This window comes from Microcaecilia unicolor, chromosome 3 (genome assembly GCF_901765095.1).
Source record: "Microcaecilia unicolor chromosome 3, aMicUni1.1, whole genome shotgun sequence".
Classification (NCBI taxonomy): domain Eukaryota; kingdom Metazoa; phylum Chordata; class Amphibia; order Gymnophiona; family Siphonopidae; genus Microcaecilia; species Microcaecilia unicolor.
This window is the reverse complement of record NC_044033.1, coordinates 186,269,772-186,283,919: the sequence shown is the minus strand read 5'-3', so window position 1 is coordinate 186,283,919 and position 14,148 is coordinate 186,269,772. Positions and strand designations below refer to the sequence as shown.

The following is a 14,148-nucleotide window of genomic DNA, read 5'->3' as shown; positions in this document are numbered from 1 at the left end:
CAAAATACAGCAACAATGCCACTGACCGAGTGTGGCTGATTTGATCATATTTCCCCTGTACTTGAGTAGTTACACTGGCTGATGGTGAAAAGGTACAGAATGATTATTAAGGCACTCAGAGTGCCTACTTTTCAAGTGCTTGCATCTAGGCTACCCAGGAATTTTCCCAGGGGCAGCCTACTCCAAATTGCTGTCTCAGGATGCATGTCTGTACCATCTGCTGGAACCAGAGAAATACAGAGGAACTGAAGGCAACACTATCCCCCTATAAGGGGAGTGAAGTCGGTTCTGAGCTGTTTTGCTCTGGCTCCATCTGCTGGCAGGGGGACACAGCCCACTCGTGGATGATGAGGAACAAGTATATTCCATTCAGGTCACTCTGAGCAACTGACAAGTGGTTTTTTTTTCCTGCAACCTTTAACCCCCTGTTTTGTAAATCCCTCATTTTTAAAAACCACTCACAGTGCTTATGTGATGGGATATTCTACTATAGGTACTTGAATAAATGGTTCTGCCTGCAGCTGAATTAATAACCTTGCTACTGATCAAGCCAGCAGTAGCTAGGAAGGCTGCTTACAGTTCCCCCCCCCCCCCCCCCCCCCCCCCCCCACTGGTGCCTGCATTGCTATATTGGTTCCTGATTAAGAAACGTATACACAACATGAGTGAAATCTTTATTGGCCAGCATATAAAAGTACACGCTTCTGAGCTTCCCATTCCCTCCCCATGAACAGGACAGTGACCCCACACCAGCTGTTTAAATTGTGCCTCTCCCACTGCACGGTTTCCACTTTCATGAGATGAGGAGGTATGATATTGATTTGAAGACTCACACTTACTCATAGTGATTCCACATTAACTCACACACATTTGAGTGGGCATGAAGAAAACAAGCAGGCAAGGTGTAGGCCTACTGGTTAGATGCAGATATGGCAAAGGCCATCTTTACCACAGTCGGCACCACTCCATTTATACTAGGATGGGATAGGACCTGTCTTTTTCAGAAAGAGCACCTAAAAGTGAGAAACCAACTGCCAAATGTATGCCTTGAATGGGACATATGGAATCCTACATTGAAAAGATCAGGGAACACTTTTTCCTGTCCTAACAAACACTTTTGGGATATATGAACTTCCATCCCTTATCCCACCCAAATAAAACTTTCTGCAGCAGGAGCAAGTTGCCACTCCTAATGGTAGAGGTATGCTCTATCAGTTGCAGTATAAATCCTTGCATAGCGAGATACTGCACAACCATAGTCTTTGCTTGTACAAGTCACATTCAGTGAGAACATGGTTCAATTCTATCCATCTCCAGAGGAGGCTGAGGCCAATGCCTAATCTCAGACATTGGTTGTAGACTCTTTCATACAACATCTGGCTTCTTAAATAATTTTAAATACAACCAGTCTAAAATACACAGGGGTGAGAGCTCCACACCGTGTGTATGCTTGTAATGAAACAGTACCATACCCCCAAGCTCAGTCGTTACTCCTGATCCTTCTGTTAAAGCAAAGGAGATAATGTCTCCCACCAACTTTGTTCCCAATACTTTATAACCCTCACCACTAGTGGTCCCTGCTAATATCTGTGTGATGATAGCAGTCCCTTTAATTGTGTTAAAGATATAGTGAGTTCATCCTCCCAGGGGCTGCAGCAGAAGCAGTAGCACATTAACTACAGTCCAGTATCCCTCTTTTCCTCACCAAAATAGATAGCTAGAATCAAGCAAGTGATCAGAGGACAGTAGCAGAATAGTGCCTCTTCAGTAGTTGAAAATAGTGTTCTTGCAGGGAGGTGGTGGAAAGTAATTTGGATAAAGGGAATGCTTAGAGACCAAGAAGGGAGTCTGATTGGCTGGGAGCATTCCTCCTAGTTGTGCTGACATGCAAGAAAATGACCAGACTAGGAATGGACCAAGCAGCCAAGATAGAGAAAGGAAGACAGGCACCTTACATTAACAGATGAGGTCACTAGTTCTGAACTGGTTAGAAATGCATTCCCGTGCAGGGGGTAACTGATATTGTCATGTACAATGGCAAGGCAAGGCAAAAAAACAAAACAAAACAGAGCCTGATAGGACTTGCTACTTAAATCCTGTTTGGCACAGCCCCTGACTGCACCTTCCCTACACTTTAGGTACGGAACACAAACAGCCCAACCCCTCTGTCACTGCACAAGTCAACTAGGGAGCTTATTACCAGGACCCATCACATCAACTAGCACCAATGCCTGCTGTTTCCCTATCTTAAAAAAAAAAAAAAAAGAAGAAAACCTTGTAAGCCCTCTCCTGCCTCCTCTCTCTTTTCAAACTCCAAAACTTTACCGATCTTTTAGTTCTGTGCTCAGTTTCAAATCTTCTGTGTGCAGCAGCCGCCTAACTGTTTCTGCACATCACAAAAGTCCTGACTCCTTTTGCAGTGTTTCATTTTCTTCTAACAGTCTGTAGGTAACTTAGGTATTTTCAGAACAAATCAGGAGAGGTGAAATCAAATAAATAATATTTAAAAACAGGTGTCCGGTGTCTGCAGCACATGGAGAAGGGGGTGTCCTTCCCAGAGTCTCACGTTTGGTGAACTTCGTGGAACATAAGCTCTCGTGGAATGCGAGTCTCAGGGCCGAATGTCTTACCCGCCCGTCGCTCAAATGCAGCCACCATCTGTTTCACCACTTCATCAAAGAAGACTGTGGCCAGCTGGGAGTGTAGCAGAGAGCGAAACTCAAAGGAGATCTGCAGGAGATAGTAAGGAAAAGTCAAGCACTGCCATGAGACACAAGACAGCAGAATACAGCGCTAGTTACAACACACACCAATGCATTCCCCATCCCCTTTCAGTTTAATAAAAAAAAATGCCCTTATGCCTCACTATTTTCATTATCAGTACTATCTAAATATAACAACAACATGCACAGCACTAGGCTGAAATCCATCCTTAGAGCCATCAGGTTTAACCAACAGTTTTCAATCTGTGAAAAACTATAACCAAATTCAGCAGCACTAAAAAGAAAGAAATAAATTTTTTTTTTCCTGATCACATAGTCTGTGATCAGCAGAGAACATTCTTTTCCCCAATGGCGAGCCATAACACCTTACCCATCAATACTGTTTCCTCTAAAAGAAAGCTGAATGTGTTCAGCCTGCTTTGAGAATTGGGTTAGAACTACAGCCACAACTACTGCAGATGGCAAAATGTTCTAGGATTGCACCACTGTGTAAAAACGCCTTCTGCTGAAGGTAGTGAAATTCATTGTCTCGTCGTTTTTATTTGAAAATTGCAAGATGTCAGAATATTTTGATAGTCTGCAGAGTAATAATTCTTCTTTTAGCTATTTTTCCATAGTATCCAGACTGTGTGGGTTGAGTCCATCAAGCAGCAGAGAAATAAAATAGTTGTGTGTGATTTGGCTTTTAATGGCACCATACTGCATTAGCTACTCAGTATTTCCGTCTCCAGCAGATAGTGACAGATAGACCATAAGCTTCACACTACTGAGGAGAGAGGGTACCCAAATTGAGTTTTTAGACTTCATTAAAAAAAAAAAAGGAGGGGGCATAAAATAACAGAACTGATCCTGGAACTAGTTAGTGAACACAGTCGAGTCTGCACCCATGCCGTGAAGAAGGATGTTTATCTGAAAATTGGGAAATATTGAAGGAGTTTATGTTAGAGGCCAAGTGTTTGGGCCAGCAGCTGAACTTATTTAGGGTGACTAGGCTGAAGTATCAGCCTTTCCTGCTGGCTTGGCCCACATGGCTGAGGTAATTTTCAGGGTGCACTTCTGCATGCTGGCTCTTAGATCTTTAAATCTAAGCCATGTAGACTACTGCAATGGTATTTATGTGGGATGCAAAGAACAAACATTAAAGAAACTTCAGACCGCTCAAAACATGGCAGCTAGGCTTATCTTCGGAAAAACGCGATTTGAAAGCGCAAAACCCCTCCGTGAAAAACTACTCTGGCTCCCAATCAAAGAACGCATTGCTTTCAAAATCTGCACTCTGGTCCATAAAATTATCTACGGCAAAGCCCCGCGATACATGACAGACTTGATCAACCTACCAACCAGAAACACATTCGAATCAACACGAACGTACCTAAATCTACACTACCCAAGCTGCAAAGGACTCAAATACAAACCAACTTACGCATCCAATTTCTTCTACATAGGCACACAACTGTGGAACGCTTTACCAAAAGCCTTGAAAACCACATACAACCACCTAAACTTCCGAAAAAAACTAAAAACTAACCTGTTTAAAAAGGCATACCGTACCAATCCACCATAAATGCCTGATCTCTGCAACACAACAAAACTAAAGTACGTAATGGACATAACACAACTCTTCCGTTGTATGATTCCCTAATGTGGCTGTGTCACATGTACTTTATTTTACCACAACATCACTTTGTATTTGTTTACACCAGAGTCTGCAAACACCTCTCCGGTACTATGTAAGCCACATTGCGCCTACAAATAGGTGGGAAAATGTGGGATACAAATGTAACAAATAAATAAATAAATAAATGTTATTAGTGTGGTAATCCCTGCCCGTTCATTATGTTTGAAAAAGACATTTACCACAACTATACTTCGAAGAGGAACAGAAATTTGGAACTCTCTACCTCCAGGAATCAGATTGACAATCGACTATGAGGTTCTGATGCTATGTGCTTTTTCAAAAACACTTTGGCTATTGATTTCTGTCCTTGGGAATTGAATTTTGTTTGGATCCTATATTGTTACATGTTGAATTGATTGTACTTATATTATGCAAAGGTCTTAAGACCTTTTTATTTGATTGTATTTCTTTTAGACTGATTTTCTCCGCCTAGAACTTGATGGTGAAGTAGATTATAAATGCTAAAGTTAAATTAAATTAGTGGAGAGAGTGTGCTTGTGGATAAAGGCCTCAGAAGAGGGGAATAATGCAGATGAGTCCGAGTCATTCCCCCCTCCCCCCCGGCTTTCTTTTTCAAGCAAGCAGTGGTGGAGGTTTAGCACCTAGCCAGAAGTGAAGCCAGAGAAGTTCCCAAAATGAGCAGTGGCCTAGGATACGTGGAGTATGACCTGGCTCTATTCCCCTTCAGGGACCTATTTCTTCAATCCTTTTATTGCTGTCTTGTGTTTAAAAACAGAAACCCAAAACAAGTAAAGTATGCTGAGGCCCTTTCTCTCCAATAGAAAAATGGGAAAATTCACGATCGCTATATATCTACCCTCACTGCACAGCTCCAGTTCTTTACTGAGTTAATATTTCAGCAGGTGGCATCACATGCATGTCATAGCTCCTCTCTCTTCTTCCAATCCCTCCCTGCTAAGGGAGTTATAGTTTAAACAGCCTGAAGAACCAGCTCTCTGCCCCTCTACCTAGTGGTACTTTCCAGAGTGCCTTAGGGTCAGATTAAGCTTGTGATACATGAATACATTTCTGCAGCCTGAGAATTAAAAAAAAAATAATAATAAAAATAATAAAAATCCAGGGGGTGGGGAGGTCTGGTTTCAGCAACACCTTCAGGTTCTGCTTCAGTTCCTCCTATTCTAATCTGTATCCCTGCCTGGAAGAAACCACAGGTTGACTTTGGCAATGTTTGGGGTGTGCAAGCATTCCACTGACTGGGGCAAGCTGAGGAGGAGATGATGATAATCTCTCTTTATCTGCTGAACTGTCTCCTCAGAAATGATAGTACTTTAAGGGCACATGCAAAAAGCCAAACAGGTTCTATCAGGAAATTAGCAAGCAATAAAAACAAAAACCATGGCATGTTGTAAAAAAATTGAGCATGCAACTTACTGCCATGTTAAAATCACAGCAGTAATCTGCAGTTTGTTGCAAAATGTCCCTGTTCCTGTCAGTATGTGAGCAGTGACTGGCACTGACAGAAATGAGTACATAAAAAAAAAAAAGCTGCAGGCAACATTCCTGGTAGTCTAGTGGCCCCCTGATTGTCGCTTTCTGAGTCAGCCCTCTGATATGAGCCCACAAAGGCTTTGGGAGTCCAGTATCCACCCTCCCTCCCCTGGTTAAAAAAAAAAAAAAATTCCCTGCCATCTAGTGGGACCCCCTCTCACTTCTTCCCACCTTAATAAAATTTAAATCCCTGGTGTCTAGGTTACCTTCCCACCCCACTTTGACCCCCCACCACCACCACCACAAATCCTCTCCCTGAGGCATACCTTAAAGAGGCAGGAGCAATGCCCACTTGCTCCTACCTCTGGCACTGCCATTTTTAAAATGGAAGCACCCAACCACTTTGTGGTACATCCCAGGGGCGTAGCCAGACCCCGGGGGGGGGGGGCACTGTTTAGCCACCTCCCCCTGCCACCAACCCCCCCCGCCACTTTGGACCCCCCCCCCCCCGCTGCCAAAGCCGCAAAAACCCTCCCCCGTCGCCGCCGGGTACCTTGTTTGCTGGCAGGGGTCCCCAACCCCCCCCCCCCCCGCCAGCCGAAGAGTCTTCTTCAGCGCCAGTTGACTCTGGCGCCTTCGCTGTGTGATGGATCTGTTTCTCCTGACATCCTGCACCGTGCACGTCCTGTATGTAGCCCCGTGCAGGACGTAAGGCATTAGAAACATATCACACAATGAAGGCGCCGGAGTCGACCGGCGCTAAAGACTCTGATGCGGCGGCAGGGCGGGCGGCGGCTTGGTGGCTGGGGGGGGGGGGTTCAATTGTAGAGGGGGCCAGGGCTTAATCTGTGGGGACCCATGCCCATCCTAGGATGCACTGGGCAGGGTCAGTATGTGGGTAGTATCCACTCAGAATACCAGAAAAGGTATTTGGCAGATTGACGCCCACACAGTTCATCACAGAATGCACCCTGCAGGGTCAGGCACTGCTTCTTTTAAGCTGTGCCTCAAGGAGGGTCCAGAGGTGCCACAAGACACCAGAGATTACTACTGAAGTCGGGGGGGGGGGGGGGATCAGATCAGGATTGGGAAGCCACTAGACTACCAGGGCTTTTTTTGTCAGAGGGCAAAGTGGAGAGGGGTTGTATTATTTCAAGGGTGGAGAGAGGGGGCTGCTATACTACCAATGAAAGGTTGGGGTCATGCAGAAAGCTATCAGGGGCAGGGGTCATCCTTCTACAGTGCCTCACGCCTGGTGGTACATTTCTTGTGCTGCAGACATCAGCACACAGGTCTGAAGCTTCTCTGCATTGCGGTGGATTAGCTAACAGCCTTTTTACTAAGCAGTTTAATATGTTGGGCAATGATGTCTACGATGCAAGTTAAATTTGTGCACTAAACCCCTTTTTGCATGATGTGGCCCATAAATTAGCATGTAGACTGCCCAGTAACTGTGTGCTTCTGTCCATGGTAGCTTTCTACATCTGCCCCTCAGTGGGGAGGTTTGTTTGGGATAGAGAAGATAGTGACCCTGATTTTCTAAGGCTTGATCTCTGGATAGCGCTCAGATAAGCCATGAAACAGTAAATTGTAGGAGGATCCTATATTCCTGTGTGGTCATAGCCCCCCCCCCCCCCCCCCATGTACTTCCCAATACACCTGACAGCTAGAGAATGAGATCTTCTCAGGATATAATGCCTGATCCTTGCCTTAAGGTGGCTAAGGGTTGAGGAAAAATATAAGGTGTTTGGTCAGCTATGGGGTGGGGAGGGTTGCCCTTATATAAAACCATACTTAAGAGGGAAGCACAGCATTTAGGGACAATGTCTATTTTTTCTTTAGTCTCTCTTGTTTCAGACAGTTATATGCAATAGCTCCAGACTGAGTCCTCCTGTGTTACATCCAGCATTCCCTGGATGGGGCTATGTCACCCTTCCTACAGGTAACAGTATACCGAGGAGACAGGTCTGGCACATCCCTAAGCAGGACTTAACAGCTCCTGGACAGGTTAACTGTTGGGTAGTCTTGTATGATGGGAGTTAAAATTATGCTAGAAGCTCCTTGCTTGGATCCTCTATATTGTCTGGTCAAGACTAGAGGCCAACCGAAACTAAACCTATGGCCAAAATTCACCGCTCAATTTCAGCTAAAAGCAGCATGGTCTGGGCCCATCCCATCCCTTTAACAGCACCCGCTCCCTCCTCTTGCGACCAGACAAAGCCCCCCCCCCTTCAACCCTGCAGATCTACTGGTTGAACTGGGGCAGGAGCAATACCCAGTCATTCCTGCCCTTGCCATCTCCACTGTCAAAATGGCTGCCGAGTCCTTCAGGGCAAAGTAAGCCATTGTAAAAAGAACTGTGGCTTTTAGTTTCAATTTTCATTAACAGTGGTCCACATGTGTGGAGGTTATTTTGCTTGGAGTTAAAATACTGTCTTTCATTATTTAAATTATTATATACTGGCTTGGATACTGTGGGTTTAACAGATGGATGCAGACTGCAAGCTCTGACAATCCTCAGTGGCCCTTGAGTTTTTGGTTTCCGTTGAAACCAAGTGATGAGTTTCGGCTGCAGTTTCTGTTTCGGCCAAAAGATTTCAGTTTTGGCTGGCCTCTAGTTCCTTCTAGATCAAGGAGCAGTAATGTGGCTTCTGAATCATCCGGACAGAAGATACTCCGATTACACCAAGGACATGATAGAATGCAGCACTGCTTATAACGCGATTATAGGTTGGACCCCAATTTCTTACCTCACGTTTTTTATGCCCAAGCTTTGTGTTGCATTTTCACTCAGGTGTAGTTCCTGTCCGAATTCTAATTTCACAAACTTAGCTATGGGGATGGGGGAGAGGCGCTTGTGGGCCTGTCTCCTCCTTTAAACCTGAACTGCATCACTTACATGACAAATGGGGATGGCAGGCAAAGTCTCCCCCATCCTAAGAAATTTGCTGCCGAGTCCCTCCACTACTCTTCACGCTGCTACAGTAAGGTGGAAGGTGATTGAATGTGTCAAATGGAAACTTCTCAGAAAAAGAAGAGAAAAGCATGGTCAGTTCATTAAAAGTTGACTGCCCTCAACTTGCTCAAAAGTAGAAAATAAACAGGCTGACATATCAACAAATGGGTGTAGTTGAATCTACCTTGAGAGGCTAGATAAAACAGGAAGCATCGCTGAGACAAGTAACAAGTGATTTGATGCAACAGGTGGTTTCCAGAGAAGACGTTTAAAAACACAGCAAGTGGATACAGCTGTGTTCACCTGGTTTATCCAAGAATGTGCGGAAGGACCACCTATCTCTGGAGAAATCATCAGGGGGCAGGCCAAAAAACTGAAGAGACGCTTAGACAATGAACGTGGAAATTTGATAGGTGATGGCAAAGAATTCAAAGCAAGTAAAGATTGGCTTACAAGATGGAATGAATAAATGTTATGGAGTTTGCAAATCTGCAGTTTCAGGTGAAATTAGATCTGCAGACACTGAAAATGCAAAGTACTATCCAGGAAAATTAAAAATTATAGAAGAAGGTCCCTGAGCTGTGATGAGATTGGACTATGGTACAGAATGCCACCAGACTACACCCTTGCCTGTATGTCCAATGACCAAACGGCACATGGATTTGAAGTCATGAAAGATCAACTGACACTGAAATAAGACTGGCACGCACAAAGTAAAGCCATTTGCATTGGGAAATCAAAGTCACCCAGATGTTTCCATCACAAAACATGGAGACATTGGTGTTTTGGTATTAGCACAGTGAAAGCGCTTGTATGACTGGAGAGATTTTTGAGGTGTGGTTCCATAAACATTTTGTTCCATCTGTTGAGTCCCACCAAGAATAATTTAGAACCCAAAGCCCTTCTGTTGCTAGACAACTGCCCAGCCCAACCCCCAGAGGACAGCTTGGTAAACTGTGATGGCAAGATTAGAGCCAGCTATCTGCCAAAGATTACAACAACCAAGATCCAACCACTCACTCGACCAGGGCATCATTTTGTCCTTCAAGATGCACTACAGAAAAAAAGCTCATCAAGACAGTGGTTGAGGACAAAGTACCCATCACTGAATACCTCAAAAAGCTGACATAGCTAACGTGTTTGATCAGACAGAAAGGGCATGTGGGACCATCTCATCCTGAACTAAATGAAAAATGCTGGGAGTGAGGATTGTGTGGGTCCTTTTCACTCTGATCTAAAAGAAGTTTGTGAAGATTCAGATGATGAACAGTTTGAAGAATTTACTCAAGAATTGGTAGAAAAGTCTGAAGCTGTGTACAAGGAGTTACTTGTACTCTCCAAAACCCATAACTTGGAGGAGTGGGTACATATAGATGATGAAAGCCCAATGTATGAATGTCTCTCTGATAAGGCTATCACAGCCTATGCCTTAAACTAGCAATCTCTGGCTGACATTGAGGGGCATAATCTAACAGAAACGCCTATCTCCATGGGCGTTTATCTCCGAGAACGGGTCCGTGAAGGGGCGGACCCAAGCGTATTTTCGAAAAAATTAAACGTCCATGTTTTATTCGCCAAGTTATGAGCTGGGCGTTTTTGCTTTTCAGCGATAATGGACAATGAAATCGCCCAGCTCAAAAACGAATAAATCCAAGGCATTTGTTCGTGGGAGGGGCCCTAGGGGGCACTTTTACAAAAATAGAACAAAAGGTAAAAGAGCTCCCAGGTGCATAGCACCCTTCCCTTGTGTGTAGAGCCCCCCAAATCCCCCTCAAAACCCACTGCCCACAAGTCTACACCATTACTATAGCCCTAAGGAGTGAAGGGGGGCACCTACATGTGGGTACAGTGGGTTCGGGGGGGGGGGGGGGTTGGACGACTAAGCATTAAGCAGCACAATTGTAACAGGTAGGGGGGGGGGGTGGGCCTGGGTCCACCTGCCTGAAGTCCACTGCACCCCCTAACAACTGCTCCAGGGACCTACATACTGCTGCCAGGGAGGTGGGTATGACATTTGAGGGTCAAAATAAAAAGTTGTGAAACATCATTTTTTGAGGTGGGAGGGGGTTTATGACCACTGGGGGAGTCAGGGGAGGTCATCCCCAATTCCCTCCAGTGGTCATCTGGTCATTTAGGGCACTTTTTGGGGCCTTATTCGTGAAAAAACAGGGTCCAGGAAAAGTGCCCTAAATTTTAGCTAAAAACGCATACTTTTGTCCCATTATCTGTGAAATGCGCCCATCTCTGTTCGGCAGATAACCACGCCCCAGTTCCGCCTTCGCCACACCTCTGACACGCCCCCATAAACTTTGTCCGCATCCGCGACGGAGTGCAGTTGAAAACGCCCAAAAATCGGCTTTCGATTATACCGCTTTATTCGTTTTTGTGAGATAAACGTCCATCTCCCGATTTAGGTCGGAACTTGGGCGTTTTTCTCGTTCGATTATAAGCTGGATAGTAACCTATGGAACTTTGTAAGTCTAAGTGCTTTGAAAATGAGCCCCATAGTGTCTTGCAACAGGCACGATGATGATGAAGATACAACTTCTCCTCCCCTCCCCCTAAAGAGACAGAGGTATTGTCAGCTATGGAAACTGCTCTTAACTGGTTGGAGTCACAGTCCATTGACAGAATTCACATTCTGCATCTAAAATCAATTATGACAAATGAAAAAGCGAGAGGCAGGAAAATGGTTGAGTTTAGAAAGTTTCTTGAAGAAAAGTAATTACTGATCTGTGGGCACATTAAGACACGGTAACTTTTTTCTGGTTTTATACAGTACTTTATTAAAAGTTTTGTTCAATATTTTATCTGTGTGCTCATGTAATAATACATGGTAAATCATTTTTTTCTGGTTTATATTTTATTAAACGTTTTATACAATAAAAGATGATCGATCAATTGGTAGTATGATTTGTTTGTCAAAATACTGTACTGCACTGGTGATTCAATGTAACGCAGACTCACTTAAAATGCAGGCAGACATATAGATCCTGCATTTCAAAATTGAAAACTTTGTTCAGTAACAGTGGCTGTGCATCCAGGACAGGTTTTAATAGTATTACATTTCAACAGGCTTTCCTGTATGTTTCGTTTGAGCCACCCCATTTCTTTTTGGTTGTCCAACGCATTCCCTGGTCTGTAGGCAACTTCTCCTCCTTAAGTGTGCTCCAAGAGTTTTTATTGGTTGCACTCTTTTTCCTGAGAAGGATTTGGAGTGCATTTATATGGAGGCCATCTGGTTGGTCTGAGCCAGTGCTCATTAAGACACCAAGAGATGGCAACCCAAGTGCTATACTCATTCTGATCTCTTGGCTGAGGGGTCAATTTTTCCTAGGGTAGGCTAGTTGCATGTCAAGGCCTTCACTCTCAGGTGTGAGACTCGTCTACAAACAACTAAGCTTTCACATGAATGCAGTGAGTATTCTAATTATTTTCTGCATACAGCTGCTTCTGCGCCACATGGAACATCAGTCACAGTACCACATGCATGTAGTGGAACCCATGGAAGTGTTTATAATTTTAGTCTAGTAACCTTGGGCTCACTGTTCTTGCACTGGTCACTACACTCCCACGGCTACGATAGGTCTATCCTTGGAGTTCCTGGTATGGTGCAATATAAGGTGGTGGCCTTGGTTCATAATTCTGTACAAGGTGTCAGCCCTAAAGATCCCAGCTGGTTAATAAAAACATCAGATTCCAATCTGTTGCCTGGGATACTCACTATTGGGATCAAGTGGTGCCATCAGCTTGGTCCCACATTTTGTGCAGTTCTACTACTGCTTCTGGCCTTCCAGTTTCATGGAAGATCCCTAAGAGCATTTTCTTATGACGACCTTACAGCAGTGCTTTAAGTAATCAGATAAGGAGATATGAGAAACATTTTCTTCTTTTATCTCACTGCCAGAATACAAAAAGGTTTGGTACTTACCTTTTTGATTTTTGGAGGAATGGCACCTGCTTCCTCTGGCCTCTTCCACTTAAATCAATTGGCTGATACTGTCCCTTTTAGTCCCTATGGTGTCAAGGGCTAACTTTACGATTATACATTTTTTCATTTACTGGAAATTAGACATGTTCCAAAAGGTCTGGAACTGTGTTTGCTGCCCTGGCTGCATAGAAAACTGTGTACATCCCATCTACTCTGCCCAACAAGATAAACTCATAGTCACCTTCAACATTAGGTTGGGTGCTCTAAAAATTCACATCTGTCTGATAGCACCAGACTAACTGTGGAAGTTTAGGTTAGTTGGCCTAATCTAAGACATTTCCATATCCTCGGTTTTTCTGTCAGAAGAAATTCTGTCTCCATTTTCACTTACAGCTTGACTCTTGATCAGTCACACTTGAAGTGCTACTGAAAAGCATTTCTTGACCATGCTTTTTAGTCTCAGAGCTGCCTTCTCGCTTCATATACTTGAGATTTTGGCAAATCTCATCCAGTAGAATGCAGAGGAGACTGTTCTCCTTCTGAGTTTCTCTCTCATGTCAGAGTATTCTTCAGGATGAATATGGAGTAGAAATAGCTCAGAGATCTATAAAAGTTAGATCTTTTTTGTACTTTCAAGGACAATTGCAAAGGTTCTCTCAGACACTTCATCTACATATAGTGCACCTTTTCTAGGTGGGTCACTATGAGGGGCATTTTCGAAAGAGATATCCAAGTTGCGATTTGGACGTCCTTGCAAAACCGCGAAATCCAGGGGTGGGGAAACCTGTATTTTCGAAACAAGATGGACGTCCATCTTTCATTTCGAAAATACTTTCAGGGATATCCAAATCCTTAAATTTGGTCGTCCTTAGAGATGGACGTCCCTAGACATGGACGTTTCTGACTTTCGACGATTTTCGAAACCAAAGACGTCCATGTCAAAAACGTCCTAATGCAATCCATTTGGGCATGGGAGGAGCCAGCATTTGTAGTGCACTGGTCCACCTGACATGCCAGGACACCAAGCGGGCACCCTAGGGGGCACTGCAGTGGACTTCATAAATTGCTCCCAGGTACATAGCTCCCTTGTGTGCTGAGCCCCCCAAAATCCCCTACCCACAACTGTACACCACTACCATAGCCCTCATGGGTGAAGGGGGGCACCTAGATGTGGGTACATTGAGTTTGTGGTGGGTTTTGGAGAGCTCGCTGTTTCCTCCACAAATGTAACATGTAGGAGGGGTATGGGCCTGGGTCCGCCTGTCTGAAGTGCACTGCAGTACACACTAAAACTGCTCCTGGGACCTGCATGTGCTGTCATGGACCTGAATATGACATCTGAGGCTGGCACAACACATTTTTAAACATGTTTTTTTTGAGGGTGGGAGGGGGTCGGTAATGGGAGATCATC

At 44.4% G+C, this 14,148-nt stretch overlaps 1 protein-coding gene across 2 annotated transcripts in view; it reads right to left on the bottom strand.

The window, feature by feature from the left end:
* Nucleotides 1-661: 661 nt before the first annotated feature.
* COQ10A (coenzyme Q10A) overlaps nt 662-14,148 on the bottom strand; it is a 62,885-nt gene continuing 49,398 nt past the window's right edge. For both annotated transcript variants that reach the window (XM_030196779.1, XM_030196777.1), the window contains exon 5: nt 662-2,730. In XM_030196779.1, the coding sequence (XP_030052639.1) occupies nt 2,563-2,730 (168 nt within the window). In that variant the 3' untranslated portion in view covers nt 662-2,562. The remainder of the gene's footprint in view (nt 2,731-14,148) is intronic.